The sequence below is a fragment of the Protopterus annectens genome, chromosome 16.part0, assembly GCF_019279795.1.
Source record: "Protopterus annectens isolate FY-2018-M chromosome 16.part0, PAN1.0, whole genome shotgun sequence".
NCBI classification, from domain to species: Eukaryota; Metazoa; Chordata; order Ceratodontiformes; family Protopteridae; genus Protopterus; species Protopterus annectens.
Window position 1 is genome coordinate 136,497,270 of NC_056750.1, and position 25,167 is coordinate 136,522,436.

Below are 25,167 nucleotides of genomic sequence, written 5' to 3' on the forward strand. Positions count from 1 at the left end.
CCTCAAATTGCCTCAAAATTATCCTTAGCAGCACAAGTTGCAAGGTATTTCATCAAATGCAGCTATGATGCCTGCAGAAGCATCAGCTAGGGCTGCTGCATCTGCTTCTGTTCTATGCAGGTACTCCTGGCTATAGTTACAACCTCTGTCAGATGATTTCAGAAACAAAATCATGGATGCTCCTCTTGACGACAAGTTCCTTTTTGGTAAGCAATCTGCAGAAGCTTTTAAAAATCTGCAAGAATAAAGTAAGGATCTCAAGCATCGTTTTGTATCTGCAGTCCCTAAGTTCCATAGGAACTACCCAGTCAAGCCTAGCTTTGTTAGAAAGGCATCCACACCCCCTTCCTCCAAGCCAAGGAAAGATGCCAGGAGACCTTCTTCCTCTAGGACCAGCTCCTCTCACACTACCTCCACACAGCCCTTTCCATACAGACCTAACAATGTATGACTGACTGGCTAAACACCATTCACCATGTCCCCCTTTCTACCCGTCTCTCTCACTGTCTCCCCCTGTGGCAACAAATCACCTCAGACAACAGGATGCTTTCAGTTGTGGAAAAAGGTTATTTTTATCACTTGGCAGGAAAGACCTTCTCCAAAAGGCATTCCCCTCCCTCCAAAAAAAAAAAAAAAAACAAATCTACCTCATACCTCAGGTCATTCAGGATTTACTCATTCAAGGAACAATAGAGAGAGTCACTCCAGGGCAGGAGGGTCAAGGTTTCTATTCCAGGCTCTTCCTGGTCCCAAAAAGGATGGCCCATGGGGACCCATCCTGGACCTGTCTCTTCTAAATCCCTTCCTGCATGTAACTTCCTTCTGCATGCTATCCCTACAAACGCTTCTTCCACTTTTGACACCCAGTGCCTTCGTGGCCACTTTGGACCTGAAGGAGGCATACCTTCACATCCTTATCCACCCAGACTTCCGCAAGTTCCTGCATTTTTCTGTGCCATCCTGACATTACCAGTTTACTGCCTTGCCCTTCGGTTTATCTACAGCACCAAGGGTATTTAAAAAGTGTCTAGCCCCAGCAGTAGCCTTCTGCAGAACAAAAGGCATACACAGCTTTCCCATACTTGCATGACCTCCTCATCCAGGCAGAGGAAGCAAGCACTCTACAGAGACCCCTCCAATTCATCATGTCCCTCCTAGGAAGTCTGGGTTACACAGTCAAGTCCTCCCTTACACCCTCCCAAGACAAAATTTTCTTGGGTTTAAGACGGATGTTATGAAGGCCTTCCTCCCACCAGAAAAGGTCACTTCTCTGACCATTTTCTTTTTGAATTTACTGTTAAGCAACAGCATTTCAGCCTGGGGAATTTCTTTGCCTACTAGGTCTGATGGCAGCCACTCTCCCCATATTGCCCCTTGCTAGACTACACCATATGAGGAAGTTCCAATGGTACTTGAAGAATGTCTGGTTCAACACGACCACCTCCTAGATTTTCAGGTTCCCTTCCTCCCCTGCCTGGAAAAAGGAAATAAGGTGGTGGATTTAGCAAAATCACCTGAATCCAGGACTACTATTACAGCTCCTCAGTGCAGTTCAACACATGTACACAGATGCCTCAGATCTGGGGTGTGGAGCCACTATGAATGGACTCAAGGTGCAAGCTCAATGGGAGCCTTCCCTTTGGAAAAAACACATCAGTATAAGGGAAATGAATGTTTATCCTAGCCCTAAAGGTATTCCTCCCTGTCCTACATCCAGGTCCCCTCCAAGTCTTAACACCACACTGCTATGGTACATCAACAAGCAGGGTGAGACGAGGTCTTACTCTGCAAACCGGCCATACAAACATAGGAGTTGGTCACTCAATCCAAGATAACACTAGGCACTGTACATCCCATCACAGGACAACGATCAGGCAGATGCAGTCAGTAGGTCATTGTCTCGCAATCACAGATGGATGTTGCACAGAGATGTCTTCCTAGACATAGTCCACCAGTGGGGCATACCACATATAGATTTGTTTGCCTCCCCCCAAAACAGACAATTACAACTATTCTTCTCAAGGTTCCATTCACCACAAGCCAGGAGAGTGGATGCCTTCTCAATTTCCTGGAAGGAGATGTCCCTATATGCGTTCACCCCATGCCCTCTAATACAGAAAGCCTGCTGAAAATTCAGTGGGACAAGACAAAAATCTTGCTGGTGACCCCCTATTGGCCAAGGCAGCACTGGTTCCCCCTTCTTTTATTATTAGCCAAGGGCAATCACCACAAGTTGCCTCAGGAGGTGGGCTTCATCACACAACAGAGGGGATCTCTCATCCACTCACACCTGCAAACCCTCAGTTTTAACTTGTGAGTGATTAACTTCTGATCCCTTTCAGACACCTTTACTCCGAGGATGTGCTATCTGTCCTGCAGGATGCCAGAAAACCTACTACTAGGAGATCCTATTTATTAGAATGGAAAATGTTCTGTACCTGCTATCTTCAAAGGTAACTAGACCCCTTTCAGGTGGATATACCTCTAATTTTGGCCTGTATGTGTGAGCTTCTAAAGTCTGAACTATCATATTCTTCAGTGAAAGTCCATCTGTCAGCTATCTCAGCTTGTTTATCTCTCGATCCACCCCTATTATCCAGGTTAGAGGTGAAGCTCTTTCTCGTGGGATCCTGCACATCAGACCACAGAGGAAACCCATTCCCCCCTCTTTGGGACTTGAATTTTGTTCTGGAAAACTTATTGCTACCCCCCCTTTGAGCCAGCAGCTTCCACCACATTAAAGATATGCACTTGGAAAACTGTTTTGCTTGTAGCTCTTACTTCAGCCTGAAGAGTCTCAGAGCTACAAGCACTCATGGATTCTCCACCTTACCTCATTTTTCATAAGGATAGGGTCTGTCTTCGCACTAACCCTTCCTTCATGCCCATAGTGGTCAAGAACTGTCACTTAACCAACCTATCCATTTACCCACCTTCTTTCCATTGCCACCTAATGACAGCTAGAGAGTGCTCCATTCCCTAGATGTTCACAGGCAAGTGAGGTTCTACCTGGATAAGACTAAGGACATCAGAAAGTCCAACGCTTTCCATTGCCACATAATGACAGTGAGAGAGTGCTCCATTCCCTAGATGTTCACAGGCAAGTGAGGTTCTATCTGGATAAGAATAAGGACATCAGAAAGTCCAACCAGCTCTTTGTATCTTTTCACCCCAGGGGCCTGGGGAAAGCTGTATCCAAACAGACCATATCCTCCTGGATCTCCAAATCTATATCCTTTTGCTACTCTTCCACGGTAAAGAGTTACCCCACACTGTGAAAAATTAGTTAGGCTTAGAATGGCCTCTTCAGAAAACTAGTGTAGTAATTAGTTATAAATGTATGAAACCATGAAGCTAAGGAAAAGGGAAAGTGAAAACTAGAGTGTTTTCTGTAAATGTGAATAGTATTAGGAATATAGTAAGAAGAATAGGAATTCTGGAGTGGTATGTGATACATGTGATGTAGATGTAATTATATTAGAAGGCACGGGATTTGTAACAAATGAAAGATTACAAGCAGAGAAACTATGGGTAGGAAAGATAATCTGGAATTTGGGGAATGAGAGATGTTCTGGAATAGCTGTATTCTGTAGAAATGTAATGAAGATATCATGGATTTAAAATGGAAAGACTAAGTATACAGAATTATAACATATGCTTATACTAACTGTAAAGGAAGGGAAAGTTTGTATTCATCAGATTATAGACTATGTAGTGATAAATATGAACATTATAATAACAGGAGACTTTAATTGTGATTTATGAGGCAAGCATAAAATGAAAGGAAATGATATAAGAAAAATGTTAGAAGTTATAAGATGTGATGAGTTAAAACTTTGGGACAAAAATTCATGGACTTAGAAAAGAGAGATGTATAGAACTGAACTAGATTATTTTATAGTATTGGAAGATTTAGTTATAGGAGAATAGGAGGCAGTTGAAACAGGATTTTCTGATCATCTTGAATTATGTCTAGAGATAAAAAAATAATATATAAAAACAGGCGAAGGAATGAAAAGATACATGAATGGTGGATGATATTTAAGGCAAAATGTCAAAATATTTTCTTTTTATAGTGACAATATGATGTGAGAAAAGTAGAGAAAGAAAAATATAAAAGAACATATAATGATGCATTGGAAGATTTAGAACATAATGATAGAACTCTGACAAAGAAAATAGCAATTGAGATCCCTTGAGCATGTCTTCACTCTACCATTGGAATAGCAAAAATGTAATAGGTCTGACCAAATAGGGTCTGTTGAGACTCAATATGTGAGGCAGAGGTTGTCTGTTAGCAGTCTTTACTATACCAAGAAGGGGGACAAAGCTTTGAGATGGCCTGCATCATTTTTATGATTTAGGCCCGTGATTTTTTTTTTTTTTTTTTAATGAGAAAGCATTGCAGTTATTCCAGTTGTGAGAACTGTTTGGGCAGGAATATACTGAAAGGGACAATGTCTGCAATGCTCAGCCTAATGAGATCAGAGTACAGTGGAATGATTGCATCCCTGGACCTAGATGCCATACATCTAGATATAAACTGCATGATATAAAGGACTTTCCTTGCAGTAGTGGATATTTGGTGATCAAAGGACAAATAGGTTTCCAAATCCCTAACTACATAATCAACTTTCAGAGGTGCAGTGTCAGTGTTAGTTACAATGGAAGTCTTCCTTGCCAAAGAATAAGATTATACATTTCTTTGCATTTAAATTTAGATCATGGTTTTAACAGCAGCTATTTGTTTGGTAGAGGTCTTCTTGGTGGATTTTGGTATCCTCTGGGGAGTTTGATGGCACCAAGTTTACAGTCATCATAAACCCTTAACATTTGCTTTGACCTCCCCTTTCAGTTTTACCCTTTCCAGTGTCCCAGACTGATTCACCAGAGTGATCCAAAGATACTAGCTCCCTTTTTAGTGGTCATTAGGTGTAGCATACATTTCTCCCTTACCTTTGACAGTGCACCTGCAGGTCATCTGTATAAGTCAGAGAATCCTACATGAAATGCACCCTCATAGTCTCTAGTATGCATACAGCTGCTTGCATTTAAATGGAGGCTGTTGTATGTAGCACTTTATAATCTTTATTTTTTACCTGTTTGAGAGGCACAGATTTTCAGAGGCACTTGCACTACTGCTACCCACTGTGCCTGCTACATCTAGTTTGTGATTGATTTGGAACCTCTAAAACTGTTTTTCTACAGGACTGTTTGTCTTTTCAGCTGTCATTTTAGTATGTTTACATCTGTTTGCCTGCCTTCCTTCTTAGGAAACACAACCAACAAGACCTCATCAAGGAAGCCAAAATAATGAATGATGTTCGATTTGATTACATTTTACGCCTTTATGGCATATACCAGAAACCAGAAGAACTAGGGTTTCGTCTGGGACTTGTTATGGAGTATATGGAGAATGGGTCATTATTTAGTGTTACAAGGCATATTCGCCCTCTTCCTAGGACCCTTCAGTTTCGCATCCTTTATGAAGTGGCCCTGGGTATGAACTATCTGCATGGACTGAAGCCACCTGTACTCCACCTGGACCTTAAACCCAGTAATATCCTGTTAGATGAAAGCTTCCATGTCAAGGTGAGTAAAGTGTGCCTGTTTGGTTCCCACCCATTTATTATGCAGTTTTTTTTCTTGTTTTAGCAAGAACTTGAACATTTTCAAGGCTGTCATTCAGTAGCCCCAACAAAACATCTTTGTAGCTATCATTACTGCATTATGCTCCACCACATCGGTTTGAATCCGTGTTCAGGAAAGTTGAATCTGTAAATGTCTTTGTATGCCAAAACCTAATTAATTGAACTCTTGCTGACGGATAAGAGTGGTATGCCTTTGGTGTGTTTATGTGCTGAACTGTGTAAACCTGACTGAGGGAGTGTGTTGTCCTTTAAACTTTAAGTATGTGTGATGCATTTTACAGAATAGTAATACTGATGTTTTAAAAGAGGTCCGGAATGATGTGCATAAATTCTTGTTATGGGACATGTGCCTTGAGTTAGTTTTTATTAAAAATCAGACTATGCTATATACATTCCTGAGGTGCAGGAGGACAGGAAGGACAGGAGGGACCCCCCCACACACACACACACACACTTATGGGGTGATGTAAATGACACAACCTTCCTGTACTACATTTTAGTCACTTGACACATATGTATTTGATTTTTCTTTTTACTTGCTGTTATTTATGTATGTTAATCTCTTTAGTTTCATTGTTGTAGTCGCTTGTTGTCTTTCAGATGACTGAAGAAAAGAATTTAAAGGTTTCTTGAGAAACCTGACTTAAATAATACCTTCTGTGTTATAACAGCTCTGTGTGAAAAAAAACAGCATTTTTCTTTCTTTTGTGTTAAACCCACTGGCTATGGAGTTTAGTTTGACTTAAGATTTTCTGCCATTCCTCTTTGGCTTTTATTTGTGATGACTAAAATAGCATTTTATAAAGGCATTCCCTTTAATGTAATTAAATTAATTTACCATTCTGTTGTATTCCCTAGACCCTAAATACTACCCACAGAAAACTGTTTGTGTAGACAAATGCTTCAAAAGTACAGTTAAAAAGGCTTTTATTGAATAAATACTTCACTCAAGCAGCTCTCCCCATCACCCTAATGAAGATTTCTTCTGTGCATTGAAAATTAGTTACACTATAATAATAACTTTGAATGTAAGTCTGCACTGTACCTACCTCCGGGGTGCGTCTCTGTACTGTACCTACTTCCAGTATGTGAGTTTGCACAGTACCTATCTACCTACCTACGTCCAGAGTACAAGTCTCTAGTGTTCCTACCTCTTTGGTGAGATTGCAGTGTATCTACCGCTAAGGTGCAAGTCTGTAAAGCACTGTACCTACTTCCACTGTGAGTTTGCACAGTACCTAGCTACCTGTCTACATCTAAGGTACAATTCTGCACTGTGCCTACCTCTGTGGTGAGATTGCACTGTATCTGCTTCTAGGGTGCAAGTCTGCAAAGTACTGCGCCTATCTTCAGTGTATGAGTTTGCACAGTACTTGCCTCCATTGTACACGTCTGCTCTGTACCTACCTCCTTGGTGCATACCTCTCAACATCCAAGTGAAAGAAGTCTGGGCAAAACCAAAAATAATAGGGGAACAAAGGTCCAAAATCAAGGGCAAATTTTATGTATTGCTCTTATAAACTTAAGATTCTGAAATACCAGATTTTGCATTAGTATGCATTTTCTGAAGAATATGAAGTCTGAAACTCAAATATATGCTATTTAGTGACTCCAGTCATTAATGATTAGTTAGAAAAACCACAAGTTTTATGAGGAACAGGACAAAAATATGATGAAAAAATTTCTGTATTCTGCGAAAATCTGGATGGTTGCAAAGTATGCTTTAGTGTGAGTCTCCATCGTAGTTGCCCCAAGGATAAGAGTGCACTGTATCTGCTTCCAGGGTGTGGGTCTGCACCGTACCTACCTCCAGGGTGCAACTCTTCCGTGTACCTACCTCTGTTTGTTATTTTGACTGTGTTACTGCCTGTTTGCATGTGGTCATGGATAGATTAATATAATCTCTCTATGGATTTGTAACACAACCCAGTCTCTGCATCCTAATTTGTCAGTTTAAGTGGTGCAATTTGGTAGCACACTCATCTTTAGTGCTGGAAAACCGGAAGGGGTGGGTTATTTCCACTCTAGTTGTCTGGAATACTGACACTGCAGTGCATCATTATGGGACACTGCGCTTCTGAATTTGTCATCCTTCATATGAGACATTACACCAAAGTCCCATCTACTTAAGTTGGAGGCAGCTCACATGGATGTAAAAGATCCCATGGCACCTATTGAAAAGAGAAGGGGAAATTCCCTGATGCTCTGGCCAATTTTTCTCCAGTAATAGAAGTACTACCTCGGGTCTTCTCTTAAAAGAAGCCACTAATTTAGTGGGACTAACCCTAATAATGGATGGATAAATAAGTAAATAAATGAATAAAATTCTACCAATTTCTTTCTGTCTTAGATCAGAAAATGTAAAGAACATCTGAACTGTCCCTCTCCGATCAGTAGCACTCCGATTCCTTAGAGAATGTCTACGCTACTTGTTGCTCCCTGTCAAATTCCTTTTAGTTGGGGACAGTGATTCCAAGTGTGAGGGTTGCAGGCATTTCTTTCACTACAGCAAAGCTCTACACAACTAAAAAGATTAGTGAGCACCCCCTTACTTCTAACAGGACTTATGCCAAGGTGCTAGTCTGTTCATTTCTCTTGTCATCTAGTTGTGTTGGACGTGCCTCAGGTCACTACACTCCACATGTAGAGCCACTGAACACTAACAAGGAAACAAGATAATAACTTGGCTGCAAAGGCCGTAAAATGAAAATCTAACAAACTGGAAATGCCCTCATAATTAGGACTGTGTGATTAAATGCATCAATTCTAAACTCTCAGAACTGGATACTCAAACATTTCACAGATTCATCACAATAGCAATTCGGTCATACCCCCCGGTAATATGGAACAAAACTATACCTTGTGTGGTAGAGGGTCAAAAACTAACTTACAGGCTTTATTTATTGGAGACCCCATGTTAAGAAGGTTAAGAGATATCTTACCCTGGACTGAAAGAACTTAGCTGTGTAAGTAGAATTACCATAACAGTAGCTGTTCAAGTGATAACTGTTGCAGTACCCTTAGCTATATGGGTTATATTCTATCAAGGACACAACAGCCGACCAACTTCCAAAGCTTCAGGCAACATGCAGTGCACCCAAACAGTCAGCTTAAGCTGAGCCGACTGAAAAGCATTTCTTTTATATTTATGTGCTAATATCTGTCCTTGGTGACCCACACACCTTGCACTTTTATCCCTCCTGAAAATGCTCCCCAAGCAAAGTCTGAGGGGTCTGTGGTAGCAAGGGGAGACCTGGTTTTAAAGAAATTTGCTGTCTCCATGAAAAGATTTATTTTCTGACAAACCCCAGAATTGGAATTTGAAAAGATAAAGGATGTTGGTGTTGGGACTAAAGTGACTTTAGATACCATGGTATCCTTCTCAAATGGGGTCTTTCCAGGGGTATCGTGAGAATCATAGATGTCACGAGACCCAAAATCCTGAGTATTCCCTTGCAGTCTCAGAAGACTGAGTGGAAAATATTTGAAATAGTTCTAGATAGAGATCTGTTTTCCTGTGGATGAAAAGCTCTTTGAACTGAGGTGTCTAGCTGATACTTCAGGAGCACAATCATATGTGAGGGAGTTAAAAAGATTTTCTGAATGTTGTCTTGGAATCCTAGCTTGTGTAAATGATCTCTCACACAAGTGAGAACTTCTTGATACTTTGAAAAAGACTATGCAAAGATAAGCAAGCCTTCAAAATATGGAAAAATGTGGATACCCTGCAGCCTCCAAAGAGCTGTAACTGAAGCTAGATGCTTTGTGAACATTCTTGGTGCAGTAGAGAGTACAAAGGGTAAGGTAGAGACCTGATAATCTCATCTAGACACACAAACCTTTAAGAAACACCTGAAGTCTGAATGAATTGAGATGTGGTGATACGTATCTTTTAAATCTAGTGTTACCAGGAAACTTAAACAAGGAAGAAGAGGTAACAGGTTGTGAAGTGACAGCATTTTGATCTTGGACACTATCACACATGGGTTTAGGAAAGAAAGATCTAGAACTAGTCTTCAAGCATCTTCTTTGTTTGTTACTAAAATTCCTTGAATAAAGACCTTTCTTAACCTAGTTAGGAGGAACTGGTTCTATCACTCCCTGAGACAGCATGTGTTTGAAGGACAGGGGGAGATAGAGGCATATTGTCTGGTGGTTGAAAAATTACCGCTTAGGAAGGAAGGAAGGATTTCCTCCCACTGCCATCTATAACCTTGATGAATGATCTTCAGAACCCATTCATCTGAAACTGTTAAAAATGGAGATTCAGGATTTCTGGAAGGGAAAAGAGACTGCCAGGGTTGGGGGACAAGGTCCCTTAAATAGTCATTCTGACTTGCTGGACTGTCCTTCATTTTTGGAGGGTCCTGAATTATTTTTGGAGCCCCGCTGCCATTTCTTAAACGTCTGTTTACTCACATTTTGGTGAGAGTGTTTATTTTGGTTTTTTTTTTTTTTTTTTTTTTGCTAAAACTGTGGATGAAGGGTTAGAGAATCCCTTAGAAAATTTGGAAATGGAGGGCTGAACTTAGATTCTCTGTACCAGCTTATCCCTTTCATCAAAATTTTTGTTAACCTCTGCATCAGAAGAATCAAAAAGTAAAGATCTATCCAAAGGAGAATTTAAAATCTAATTTTTCACATCATCTGTCAGATTCTGAGAATGCAGCCAGGCAGATGTCCTCAAAACAGTATTAGTGGCCTTAACCCTGGAAGAAGTATCAACAGAGTCGTACACACACTGTAAACAATGAGTTGTGGCCTGCGAAATGGAAGAAACTAAATTTAAAGCAGATCAGAAGAAAAAATTGCAGAGAACACTTTCCTCATACTTTCACAGTTAGTCAGAATAGCACATGAGCCTTACAATTCAAAATTCTGAAAATCAAAGTTGTAGAAGCATACACTTTTCCCCATACTTATCAGTAATCTTCTCATCCTTATCAGAAAGAGTAGGATTAGAATGAATCAAATGTTTAACAGCAGTAGGATTAACTGAAGCAATATTTGCTGGGTTGGGATGAGTGTATAAAAAAGTAAAAGACTGACAAAATGTATACATTCCATCTGCCCCCTTTTTAGAACCAGCAGGCTGACTATCAAGAAAATTGCAGTCAGTCACACACACACACACACACACACACACACACACACACACACACACACACACACACACACACACACACCATCCAGAGCTGACAGAACAGGAATGGGTTCTGGAAATTCCTTCTGTAACAGCTCATAGTATTTTGTAAGGGACTGAGAAAACTCACTGTTCTCCTTCTGAAAACACTGGTACATTCTGGAAATCTTAGAGATACGTCACCCTCCAGGAGAATCAGAAACTGAGATCTCCTTTGAGTTTGATTCAGAACACTGAGGAGGAAACCCTGTATAATGTCCCATTACCTTCTTGACCAGATTCAGAATTTTGAATCTCTTCAAAAAAGTAGCATCCCCCCTCCTTTTATCAGAAACCACCTTAAAAGAAGGATCAGTAGCTTGAATTAAACTCTAATCCAGACCCAGTGAACTACTCCTCTTTAAGGAAGTTTTAGGAGTAAAAACATGTTTCGTTTTGTGTTTCTTTTGACAGGAAAAAAGGGGTTAAGAGTGTTATTAACGGCAACAGCAGCTTCCCCAGGGGCTGCAGAACATTCTAGCAAAACAGATGTCTTACCTAGTCTGTCTCCCAGAGCCGATGAGAGTTGCTTCCCCCTTGCCCAGTGACAGAACCCCAGCAGTCAAGAGAGGATGTGACTGACTTCCAGTCCGTCCATAGTGGCTGTAGGTGCTACATTAGAGGGGTCAGGGGTGAAAGATGAATGGTCTGAGGAGCAAGCTACGGCCACAGCAGATTCACCTACTTGCACCTGAGGCAAACAGCTAGCCAGCTGTGATGGTTTCTGGCACCAGTCATTAGTTTGGCTAAGGCCCTCTTGGAGGAGGTACACATCACTAGGGGAATTTAAGACGGCGCCCTGCAAACGTCGTCAGCCACAGACCACTGGTTTTGGCTTGCACCTCAGAAAAGTATATCCCAAATAGTAGAGGCCCCAAGATCGATCCTTGGGGTACACCACTCGTTATGGGTCTACTACTAGAGGTGGCTTCTCCTACTTTCACTGAGTGGGTTGTATCAGTGAGCCAGTTGGCTACCCATTTGGTAACATAAGGGTTGATGCCTAGCTGGAAGAGTTTATCTATTATGCCAGAGTGGGGAATAGTGTTTGGCTAGGTCAAGGTAGGTGATGTGCACTGTCTTCCCTTCATCCATGGCTTTGGTGATTGTTTCAAAGAAGTCGACCAAGTTTAACAGGCATGATCTCTCATTGACAAAACCAAACTGTGTGGGGTCAAGTGTTTGGAGGTTGCCAATGTCCTTGTTTATAATGTCCATGACAATGCATTCCATGACCTTGCAGATCAGGCTATTATAGGCTGATGGGCCTATAATTGTCTGGGTCAGTGGACGCTCCACCTTTGTGTAGAGGGATGACAGTGGCTGTCCTCCACTCAGCTGTGATGAAGCCGGTGCTCAGGCTTTGGTTGAATAGGGTGTCCTAACAGAGCTGAGAGCTCTTGCCTGAGTTCATGTAGGATACAGCCAGGGATGTTATCGGGTCCCATGGAGACTGTATTTTTTGCCTTTGAGAGGGCATTAAGGACCTGTTCCCTGATCATGAGGGGAGGACAGATGCTGGGGATATCCTGGTTTACTGATGGGGGGACAGGGGGGTAAAGTTTTCATTGAACCTGTCTGCCAGGAGGCAGTCCGAGACGGTTTCCCTTTCAAAAGTGAGAATCAAACCCTGTACCTTGTGTCTTTGAGTGAAACACATTAACTGTTATGTCAAACATCTAACCCTTTTGTGGCTGGAAGAAGGACAGACTGTAAGATGGGTTGTTTGTTCCATGGTCAAGCTGAAAATGGAGCTTCTTTCCTGGGGAAACAAGCAGCAAAAGCCAGTAAAAATTCAGTGTCTTTAAAAGTTGCATTTTTCATAGAAAAACATAGAAAAAGCACTTTAAAACACTTAGCTTCAAAAATTAAAATAAACACAATTTCTCCACAGAAAAACATGTTTTTTGTATTATTATTTTAAACAACTTTAAAACTAACGGGGAAAAAAGTGTGCTCCCATTTATAAGTATACTCTGGTCTCATGACAGTTAACACACAAACTCCTAGCTTAAAATTACTTTGCTAAACAGGAAAGTACAACGAACATACTTTTTTTTTTTTTTTTGTATTATGTGGAAGGTTTTTCCCAAATGAGAACTCATCTGCCTAGCAAAGGGGCAGCACAAGTCAACTGCTGAGCCTCAAAAGTCTGCACAGAAGCTCGCTCATCAATGTCTGTTAAGTTCTGAAGGGCTTGGCGCTCAAACCTGTCTTTTTAGTCAGCTCACCTTGAGTTGCGTGACAGTTTGGGTGCATGTACAATGCTCTGAAGCTTTGGAATCTAGCTGCTGTTATGTCCTTGGCAGGATATAACCCATACAGCTAAGGCTACTGTAGCAGTGATCAATATGATGAACATACATGGTTATACTAACACACTCCACAGTTTTATTATAATGATTCAGTCATATTGCCCCAGATAATTAGGAACAGGCTATCATGTATGGTAGAGGGTTCAAAAATTGACTCACCAGTTTTAGCTACTGGGGACTCTGTGTTAAGAGGTCTAAGCGATATCTTATGCAAGACTAAAAGAGGTCTAAGAGATATCTTACGCAAGACTGAGAGAAACATGATTACAGTAACATATTTAAGAGAATGTCACATGTTAGATATTATATATGCGCTTTAATCTCTGGCAAAAACAAGTAAAAATGTGACATGGTGATAATTATGACTGATAGTAATGAGTTATGCAGAACTTTACCCCATGATTGTTTTGAAAGTATGGTTATGGAAAAATACATCTTATTTTAAAGAAAAGTGATAATTTAACCCTCTTTGATCTTCTCAAGCCTGATGGTGGTCTAATCCTTGCCAATTAGAAGCCAGATAATCTTCTAATATTATAAGAAGCGAAGCTTTCACGAATGGTATTAAGGTCCTTTCCATTTGAGAAGATCCTTTGGGAAAGCAGAGATACTTTTGTAATGATAAAGTAGCATCTAGGAAATCAAGGCAATACATTAGTGGGCAACAGAATTACACTAGTGATTAAATATGTTTAGGTTGGACAGATCGTATAAAAAATACTCAGTTAAGTCCTGTAAACAAATCATGCTCTTTCTAGTTATGTAAGAAGCTTAAATAAATTTGGTGATTTGGATATGAGGCTTTCTAATGAAAGATATGACTTAGCCACATTACTAAGTAACGGAATTACTCCCCTCCTTATTAAAGGGTTTGCAGGCCATTATCTTTATAGAACTGATAAAAAAGGGTGAGGTTTCCATTTCTGTGACATAACTGTATGCATCCAAAATGTTTTTTGAAAGAAAAAGTGAATGGATATCTGTTACCCTTTTCATAGTAAGGGTCATTTGGATGTATCATTATTTCATGATTCACCAACTGGGCCACTGTCATCAAATACTCAGTTTATTAAAAATATTCATGAATGTTTTTCTGGAGGTTTTGACATCATTGTTGGTAATATCAGCGCCCCAGCATAGACTGGGCTACTCCCAATAACAACTTTATTTTGATAAACAAGATCATAGAAGACAGATAAATATTTCAGTGCAACCAAGTAGTTAATGAGGCTACTAGATTAAGCATCATTTTAGATGTTATTTGGATAAATAAAAAATGTGAGTTAACTTTGTGCTCTGCTGGATCTGGGTTGGGGAAGTCTGACCACAGTAGCATTACTTGAGTGATTGTGTCTGATATTAATATGCCTGTTTACGAGGTTATCTCCTATAGAAGGTATTACTGTGCCGATTACAGTGTAATCAATAAATACATAAGCCAATGGAGGTAAAGGGATAAAATGGATAGTGTGACTGTTAAAGAAAAATGAATTACCTCCTAGAGCTTTATCAATAATTTAATTCAAAAATATGTGTATATTAATACATTTCAAAATAAGAAAATCAAATGTGCAGGAATGGTGGTCAGTAAGGACTGAGAGTTAAAAGGGTTATGAAAAACTGTTGGAAGCATTATAAGAAATTTCCAAGTATAAAGAATACCACAAAATATTTGAATATTAGACAAGTATATAGAAGACTATTGAGGCCCCCCCAAGCCTTTCTGTGTTGGAGGGAAGCCTTCTAGCTTTGGTTAGCACTAGGTAGCCTATCTACCACAAGAGTGGTTTCTGGCTCAGAAATTGTAGTTTATTGGCCGTTTGGGCAGTTGTTCCATATCTTTCAACCTTCTGGTTTAAAAGCCCACTTTTGTACTTGTTTCCCCCCTTTCCTGTAACTAGTCTAGTCCAGATACAGATTTGCTGTATCCAGGACTGCTTGTAAGCTTCTGAGCCCCCCAAGCTTTTTTGTGTTGGAGGTAAGCCTTCTAGCTTACCAGTGGGAGTGGTAAGCACTAGGTAGCTTATCTACCACAAGAGTGGTTTCTGGCCCAGACATTTTATTTTATTGGCCGTTTGGGCAGTTTTTCCATCTCTTTCAACTTTCTGGTTTAAAAGCCCATGTTTGCTCTTGTTTCCCCATTCTTGTAACTAGTCTAGTCCAGATACAGATTTGCTGTATCCAGGACTGTTTGTAAGCTTCTGAGCCCCCCCCCCCCAAGCCTTTCCATGTTGGAGGGAAGCATTCTAGCTTATCAGTGGGAGTGGTAAGCACTAGGTAGCCTATCTACAACAAGATCCAGGTACAGATTCTTAGTTTTATCACTTGAATTTGCTTATTCATGCTCAGCACTTGTTCAGAACTTGTTGTTAGCACTAAATAAGTTACAAATTACTACAGCACTCATCCTTCCTCTTTACCTAGAGGAAAACAGTTTTTGTACTTACTTTCCTCACTTGTTTAGAGAAAAACAGCTCTTATACTCACTTTCCTCACTTGTCTAGAGGAAAGTAATTTTTTATTCAGGCATGTCCAAGGGTCAGCTCCCAGTGTTCTCTCCTGTCTATGTGATGAATCTGGGCATCTTGGGGCAAAGTAGCAATTTCCTTATGTACACAGACAGCCCTCACCTCCTACCACCCAACACCACAACCTGTGAGAGATGCACTTATCTAGCCAAACTGGAGGTAAAGCTTTCTCCTAAGATAGAATCTGACAGTCAAGAGGAGAAGGTAAACACTTGCACCACACCACACTCATCAGATAGTCCACTAAACCTACACCACCAAAATCCACACATAGAAACACAAAAACATTCGCGGAGGCTCTCAATAATAATCTGCTCAAGCAACAGAGACATCCAAAGCAGAAACGCAAGCAACCTCCACCCCTCCAACACAACCCAAATGACACACAGCCCACAGACTCAGTGTGCCAATAAACCACAGCCCATAAGGCAAAACAACGTACCCAACACACTAGTCATAGGTGAGACTATAGTCAGGTACACTGATGTCCCACTCACCAGGCTAAACAAGGAGAAGGTTACTCTCAGCTGCCTGTCGGGTGCCAGGATCCGTGACATAACCCACACACTCAGGTCACTCCACAACAAGTACAAATATGGCACTGGCATTGTCCATGTTGGTGTGAATGACCTGAGACATACCTCCCTGGACTACATGAAAAGAGACATGGAAGAGCTCTCCGATCTTGTAGCCCAGGTAGGTATGACCCTAGCCCTGAGTAGCATCCTGCCATCGCCCAGAATGATGCCGCAGTACAAGGACAAAATGATTGACTTCAACAATTGGCTACGCTTCTGGTGTCATTTTAAGGGAATCCAATATCTGTCCGCCTGGGATGATATGGTCGACAAACCACGATGCTTTGCCAGAGATGGCCTGCACCTGTCGACCCTAGGATTCTGGATACTGGCTAAGGGTCTTGCCTCCCCTATAGTGCCTTTTTTAGGCAAGGTTCAAATGACAAATTCACCACCGTAACAGGAACAGGCAAGCAAAAACTGAGGGTAATGCTACTCAGTGCTAGAAGTAAATGCACTCACTCAAGGCACGCCTTAAAATGGAGAACATCAATATCTGTGCAGTGACTGAGACCTGGTTCAAGGCTGTAGAGAGCACCCCTTCATTACCAGTCTATAACTCATACCACACTTTTCGGCCATCTAACCTGGACCAGCACACCAAAGGTGGAGGTGTGTCCATATTCATTAAGGATATCCACACCTCCAAGCTAGTTGCGTAGCATAATGCATCCAAGGTTATCCAAGTGCAGCTAAATCTGGGCAAAACTGCAATCCAAATTGTAGCTTGCTACAGATCCTCCACCATGTCCCAGGATTCCCACTCCTCTTTTCTTGATATACTGGAAAATATTAGGGTTCAACCAAACACTGTAATAATGGGTGATTGCAACTACCCCACCATTAACTAGGAAAACTACTCATGTACCAACTCCTTCACTGAACGCTTTCTGGAATTCATAAATTCCAATGCCCTGGATCAACTTATCCACAATCCCACCAGTGGCAACAGTATCCTAGACCTAGTCATTACCAACATGTGTGACCGGTGTTCCACACCTGAAGTCAACTCCTTGTTGGCCAGATCCAACCATAAGCTAATCACCCTAGATATCCGCATCCTGCCCCCACCCACCATAAAGGAAACCATGGTAAAAAATTTCTCCAAAGCCAACTTCATGCTTCGTAACACAGCCTACACAAATGCACTCTATAAGCACTTACACGCGTGCATGGATCGTGCTATCCCAAACAGAACCAAGATGCTATCCTCCAAAAAAAGGAAGCCAATCTGGCGGTCCCCTGCCATAAACAAACTCCGTAACGGAAGGAAGAAACTGTTGCAAAAGAGAGTAAAATCCCATGAGTGGAGGAGCTCCCTGGTCAGCCTCAGTAAGAAGGTGAGATCCCTTATAAGATCCTCCAAAGCTAGCTACAAAAACAAAATCGCCACTGATTCTATGGGCAACCACAAAGCATTCTACAGCTATGTCAAGAATCTCAGTGACAACACCCAGATCTGCTCTTAGTTACAGCACAACGACATGAAAATTACAGAACCAACTGATATTGCCAACATCCTGGCAGATAGGTTCAGGGCTAAGTTTACCCCCCGCTCACCCCTTAAAGGGGCCATATCTATACAGGAAGAATGCAGAGTTCCTGTAATCACATCTATGCAGGTAAAAGCTGCACTCTCTAAAACCAAAAACACAGCATCTGTGGGACCGGACAACATCCCAGGCTGCATTTTACACGAACTTCAGAACGAACTGGCTCCCCACCTGAGCACCATGTTCAGTCATACTCTCACGTCAGGCTTTGTGCCCACTGAGTGGTGCACAGCAGCAGTTGTCCCACTCCACAAAGGGGGAGCCACCACTGATCCTGGGAACTATCGCTGCATTAGCCTGACGAGCCTGGTCTGCAAGGCCATGGAACGTATCCTCATGGAACTCATAAACAAAGACATTGGTAATCTCCAAACTCTGGACCCAACCCAGTTTGGGTTTCTAAAAGGCAGATCATGCCTTCTGAACCTGATTGACTTCTTTGAGGCAGTCACCAAAGCCAAAGATGAGGGTACGGTGGTTTACACAGCCTATCTTGATCTCGCCAAGGCTTTCAACACCATCCCCCATTCTGGAAATAGCTAAATTCAATAAACTTGGTATAAATCCCTACATCACAAGATGGTTTGCCATCTGGCTCACTGACAGAACCCACACTGTAAAAGTTGCAGACTTAAAATCTGACTTCAAACCAGTGACAAGTGGAATACCACAGGGTTCAGTCCTGGGACCTCTCCTGTTTGGTATCTACTTCTCTGAAGTACAGGCTAACACAGAAGGCCTCTGGCTAACAAAGTTCGCAGATGACTGCAAACTAGGAGTCATAGTCGAGTCCCCAGATGATGTGGACATCCTAAAGAAGGGCCACACTGAGACAGATGCCTGGTGACAGAGGCATGGCCTCAAGCTCAGTGCCAAAAAGTGCATTGTCATCCCCTTTGGTAAAAACTCGGTACCCATGAACTACCACATAAACAGCAGTCTACTTAACGCCGAATGTGTGATGAGACCTTGGGACCCAGTTGGACAGTAGTCTCTCCTTTGATAATCACATCGCCACAGTAGTAAGGAAATCCTTCTGTGTGACCCACCTCATCACAAAAGGGTTCTCATCCAGGAAAAAAGAGGTCATTGTTCCCCTCTACTCGGCACTCATTAGACCCATTATAGAGAACAATGCTCCTTTTGGAATGTACCTCACAAGACATCTGCAGCAGCTGGAAAGGCCACAGAAGTACCTCACAAAGAGGATTACTAGCCTCAAACAGATGCCCTAAACTGACCATTTCAAAACACTCCAGCTTTACTCTTTAGCATACTGCCTTCTCCGAGGAGACCTCTGCCAAGCATGTAAAGCTATGTTAAACCCTGAGCTGTTGGACATGCTACACCTAAAGAAATCCCAAACCCTCCGAGCTACACGCTCTAGGGACCTAAACCTTGTCACCACAATAAACAGGACATGCTGGAGGGATAGATTCCTGCCCCAGAGACATCCTATACTCTGGAACAAACTACCCATCTATGTCAAGCAAAGTTTCTCATTAGCACTCTTCAAGAAAAATCTTGATGAGTGGATGGGAAATAGGAAATACACCCCGGGGATCACTTCTGTGGCTCTGCTACAGGGGCACAAGAAATTAAGTTTCTTGGGTGGCATAAGCCAGGGAACCTTGTTGGCTAGGCTTACTTAGGCCCTTAGGTTCATAGGTAGGTATAAGGATATCAGCCTATGTGTTTTTATGAAACACAGCTGATTAGTTGAGGTATTTGTAAAAAAAAAAAAAAAATTTGGTACTAACTCAACTAAGGGCACTAGAAATGGTAGCTGCAGCAAACCTTACTCTGTTTGTGCTCATGGCCGCTGTCCTACTTTTAGTGCGTGTCTAATAAATAAATCTTTGGGTACTTTTAATGTTAATTCTGCTAGTGGGCCAGATGGGGCTGAACAGTGTAATTTTAAGGAATATTAATATAGTGTCAATAAATTTTGTTTTGAGACTTGTTAGAACAAAGTTACTTCCCATAGCTGTGGAAAGAAGCTGTTGCCCTTATTCCCAACAGGCAAAGGGGCGAAACTGTTAATGACTATAGAACAAGCGGTCTCATTTTCATTTTGAGTAAATGCTTTGAACATTCGTGTTTTTTTTTTTTTTTTTTTGATTCATGAATATGGTTGCATAATGGACACTTTGCAGCATGATTTTACTTCTTCTTGCCATACCATTCATATTCCACAGTCTGATCTTTAACGTCTTAGTTCCCTTCTACCTCTCTTGTTTCTCTATCCCTTACTCATTTTATTCCAGGTCTCCTTTTCTTGAAGCAGATGTTCTTCAACTGCCCCATATTTTTCCATTTTTTCCATCTTAAGTCTTTATTAACTATGTACAAGTGTACAATTCCCACTTCCACCTTCAGAGGTCTTTTTTCTCTGCATAGAACAGCCCGCACCTTGACTCTTGTGTCCATCATAACCATGACAATGCACTCAGTGCATCAGGGTTCCCTGTTCCGCACATATGTTCTGTCCCTTTTAGTAACTGACTTGTCCCTATTCTCTCTCTTGTTCATCATTTCCCTCTCTGTTGTGTTAACTCTGTTAAATCTTTTTCCCCTACCACCATGCCAGAGAAGCATTCCTGTTCTCTCCATTTCCATATTCACTTAATTTCCTCCGGATCTTTTTTGTGCTTCACCTACCTGGATCCACAAGTCTTCAGCATGATAAAGAAATGGGGATGCTGACATAGATATATTTGCCTCTCCTCACAACTACCAAATAAAAAAATTCTGCACAAGATCTTTTTTGTGCTTCACCTACCTGTATCCCCTAATGTGCTCCCCCCCCACCCTCTTCTTTCTGTTCCATTCTTTTTATTTGTTTAGCTCTGTTCTACTCTTTACTCACCTTATACATTATTTCTTCACTTCCCTCTCCTTTTTCATACTCCATGCATTTGCTTCCCCCTTCTCTTACTAATTTCTTTTGAGGTTCTTATCGTCCTATGTATCCCATGATTCTTTGCTTCATTTCTCCACTAAGCTTTCATTTTTTTGTTTGTTTTGCACTATGCACTGAGCATTCCCATGAGCCTAAGCGTTCTATCTAATCTGTTTCCCCTTCTCCCTTTCCTTAATCTTCCTTACGCTCTCATTTGCTCACTTCACTTCAGATTTCACAGTTCACTACCATTATTTTGTATTGATCTAATAGATACATTCAGCCACTTCTTACGATTAAACTTTGTTCTGCTCAGTTTCTGTTTCTTTTCTCACTTTCTGAGAGGGGTTCCCTAACCAGCATTCTCTCCCATTTTATTTCTTTCATTGCTTAATTCCTCTCCCTGTCCCAGGCTATTTCCTTTGTCCACATCCTATTACTTTTCCTTGTGATTATTTCACTTGTTTTCATGTCTAATCCCCTCCCCCCATGGTGTCCACAGAATTATAGGTTCTACATCTGCCCTTTTATGTGTGTTAGTGGCTTTCCAATTCACATACATGTTTATTTCTTATACTAACTTGGGAGAGTTGCTGCTTCTACCTTTTGTCCATATAATTAACATGCACAAAACTACACTTATCTCTTTTTATGTCTTATTAGTCCCTTAGTCCGTTCTTATTGTTTGAACATTCCTATTTTGCTTTCTTTAATTTCAAGTCTTTTAGGTTTCTAATACCATGACAGGAATGGACCCCATTTCCAAGTCAAAATATGATTAAAGTTCATGAATTTAATGTTGTTCAATCTTTGATGTCAGCCAGAAGTGCTCTTTGCAGCATCTGCAATGTGCCCAGTAATGACTCCTGCAATTCATACAGTTACATTTATCAGTAACACATCTAAGTAAGATTGTAAATTATTTTTATAAGACTTGTTGCTCCTACTACTATTGGAACTATCTGGGTATCCTTCTTCCACATTATCCTAGTTTTTGCTTGCAAATCCTGGTATTTTACGACTTTGTCTTTGTACGAAGACACTGTGTAGTCACTGGGTATAGCAATTTCAATGATCAATGCTACTCTTTTCATGGACTACTGTATCTGGTTTTCTTGCATCTATTTTTTTGAACCGTTGGTAATGGGTAATCCCATGTAATATAAACTTCATTATTTTATATAATGCTTTGTGGCTCATGTTTCCAGTGTGTTTCAGCTACTTTAGTATTGTAATACTTGCACAATCCCCAGTGCAACAGTCTTGCTAAATTATTATGCCTTTCAGTGTACAGTCCTTCTGCCATTAGTATATCACAGCCAGCAAAAAGATGTGCGACTGATTCCAATTCTCTTTTACAAAACCTACATTTGTGTGTTTCTCCTACATGTTCACTGGACTTTGTAAACCAATGTATATACTCCACTATCATGAGCCGCAAATATTAACCTTTAGTCTTTTGGTTTAAATTCACCACTCCTTAACCATTCCTGTGTTTGATCCTGATCAACATGGGGTTGTTCCAAGAATTTTCTATACTTACAACTATATTCATGCATTTTCCATATTTCTTGCCTTCTCATCTGCTCCGTCACGTTATATACTTATTTTATTTTTTTTTAATTTTATTTATTTTCCATTTGTTGTCCGAGATAGTCCGACTGGATTCCTGTCTATTTTCAGCAGAGGCCTGGGGAGAAAAGCTACAAGGTAGACAGATACAATAAAAACAATGAAGACATATTACAGATATGATATTTACAAAGAATACATAAGCATGTTTGATTTCCATTCCTGCTTGATGCCGATATGCTTCTGCTAAACTAAGCAGGGAAGTCATCTTAGACTTATTCTCCATGTTTTAAAACTTTCACTACATTTGGGTATTAGGAGGTCAGCAGATATTTATGCAGTCCTACAATTGCAGATGTATACATGTAATCAGTTTTGAGGAGGCCCATACCACCTTCAGAATGAGGAATGTATAGACTTGGTATGCACTGATTTTTTGAAAATCATTTGATGAGCATGAAGCATCCTTGTTTTCCTGTCTAATCTATCCAACATCTTTAGGGGACAGTCAGTCATTCTAAAACTGTGGTTTATAGCTTGGACTTTGTTCCTAGATGTGTGTGCTGTTTTCAGTATTAAAGTCTTCTAAAATATTCCTTACTAAGTTTTATTCACATTTGTGCATGTTTTATTATTGATCCTTCATCAGTTCCCAAATATTTATACAATCCCTCTTGCTCAAGTTCTTTTATATCACATCACATTCCTGTCTCAGATTGATGTTTTCTTGATGCTGCAGCTTGCCTGGTTTAAAGGTTGCTTTTGCACATTTATCAAGACCAAGTGACATTCTTATATCATCTGAAAAAGTTTTGACCACTTGCAGTTGTGCTTTCAGTTCCTCATTGGTTGAACTATACAGTTTTAAATCGTTTACAAAAAGATAAGTCTTTACACTTAGTTGTTTTTTGGGTGCCAAATTGTAGCCATAACTATAGATCAGCGTGTGTATATGTACCTGTAAGAAGCACTTCCAGATGTAGCTTATGCATATAAATGCAGAGCACTTGCAGGTGGCAGTGCCATTTTGAGAGACCCGCCAGAATGTTCACATGTATGAGTGCTATAGTCAGTCTGTTTTAAGTTACAAAGCCTCATTTCTGATGTGTTTGTGTGTAATAAAGCTGCTTAAACAGAACTCACAAATGTTAGTCTGTTTTATCCTAACGAAGTAAAAAACACCTTGCTAGCCAAAGAACTAAAGGTACAAGGACAAAATGAAAAGAAAAAAAAAAACAAAAGTCCAACGCTCAGTAACTAAATTTAATAAACAACAAAGCTTTTAAGTAAAACTCTTCAACAATGTACTGATGAAGAGTTTTACTTGAAAGCTTTGTTGTTTATTAAATTTAGTTACTGAGCGTGGACTTTTGTTTTTTTTCTCTCTTCTTTTTGTTTTATCCTGACAAGACAAATGACATGGTATCAGAAATGGGATCAAGAGAGCTACTTCTTCGAGCCATGAGATGTAGAGTTGAAGGTGAAGGCAGACTAAACAGGTTGAATTAAATGGAGCACAGACAATTGGAAGTGGGCCAGAAATTAGCTAAAGGTAAAGAAAACTGCACAAATGATTTATGTGGCAAAGAAAATGAAACCGCGCATTTATAAGGCACAAAACACATTATTAATCAAATGAGTAGCACAAAAATGTATTAAGCAAACGAAAGGCACAAACTGCATTATTAATTAAACAGATTGTTCGAAACCACAGTATTTGATAAAACACGCACAGCTATTCATATGGGGCTCAGAGTTATCTTTGGTTTGCATGACGAATATGTTTAAAGCAAAACGGGCACAAGAAAAGCATAATGATCATAATAAGAGATTAAAAGGGCATAATGAGCACAATAAAAGGGCAAATTAAGCTTCAAGAGCAAGGCGACTGCATGTTTTTTAGTAAAAGACCGTGTTTGGGCACATACTACTATTTTGCATTGATCAAAGCCAGTCAAAGCATAACGTAGAGTTGTTCGAAGTATCTGAGAGTGTGCAAAGTGTTTGCAGTGTGTGTGCTTTATTATGGTGCAGTTATTTCAAAGAGTTTGCTGTGTGCAAAATACAGTTATATTGCAAAATGCAGTCAAAGTACAGCCATTTAAAAATGTTTCTTGTGCTGTATGTATTTATTCGCAGAAAGACACCATTTCAGAGTGTTTCTTACACTGTACAGTTGTTTTGCAAAGTACAGCCATTTTGAAAGGTTCATGTGCTGTGTACAGTTTATTTGCAAAGTGCATTCATCTCGAAGTGTTTCTTACTCTGACCTTCTTCTGCCGTGTACAGTTTATTCGCAAAGTACAGTTATTTTGAAGTATTTTTTGTACTGACAAGGAGTGGTTTCATAAAGTGCAGTGATTTTAAAGCAAAGTACAGTGATTTTAGATTGTTCTTGTGCTATGGAGATTTATTTGACAAAGTGCAGTTGTTTCAAAGAGTTTGTTGTGCTGTTCGGCATAATTACAAGTACTGGCAAAGTTCTGGCATATATATATATTTATGTGTGCGTGTTTGTACAATTACAAGTGGACTTGGGTTGCATTGTGTTTTACTATAATTTGTGGCATGGCAAACGGATTTCGAAAACCATCACCACTTGTGTTTGATCATAATATAGCAGAGAATTGGAGAGTATTTGAGTAGGAATATATTTTCATACAAGCAGCTTTTTCTGACAAAGATGCACGTACAAGGTCATTCGCGTGGGTTTCCTCCGGTTTCCTCCCACATTCTAAAGACATGCGTTTGAAGCATTTCTCCCCGGGCCTCTGCTGAAAACAGGATCTGTGGAACCTAGTCGAACTTTCCCGGTCAGCAAATGTTAAGTAAATAAAAAAAAAAAAAAATTTTTGCTTAACTTAGCTTGGGTTAGAAGCTATTGAA

At 40.4% G+C, this 25,167-nt stretch overlaps 1 protein-coding gene across 1 annotated transcript in view; it reads left to right on the forward strand.

Moving 5' to 3' along the window:
* LOC122790878 (receptor-interacting serine/threonine-protein kinase 2-like) overlaps positions 1–25,167 on the forward strand; it is a 528,574-nt gene that overhangs the window by 129,248 nt on the left and 374,159 nt on the right. Inside the window, exon 3 of the mRNA XM_044058543.1 lies at positions 5,274–5,592. Within this exon, the coding sequence (XP_043914478.1) occupies positions 5,274–5,592 (319 nt within the window). The remainder of the gene's footprint in view (positions 1–5,273; positions 5,593–25,167) is intronic.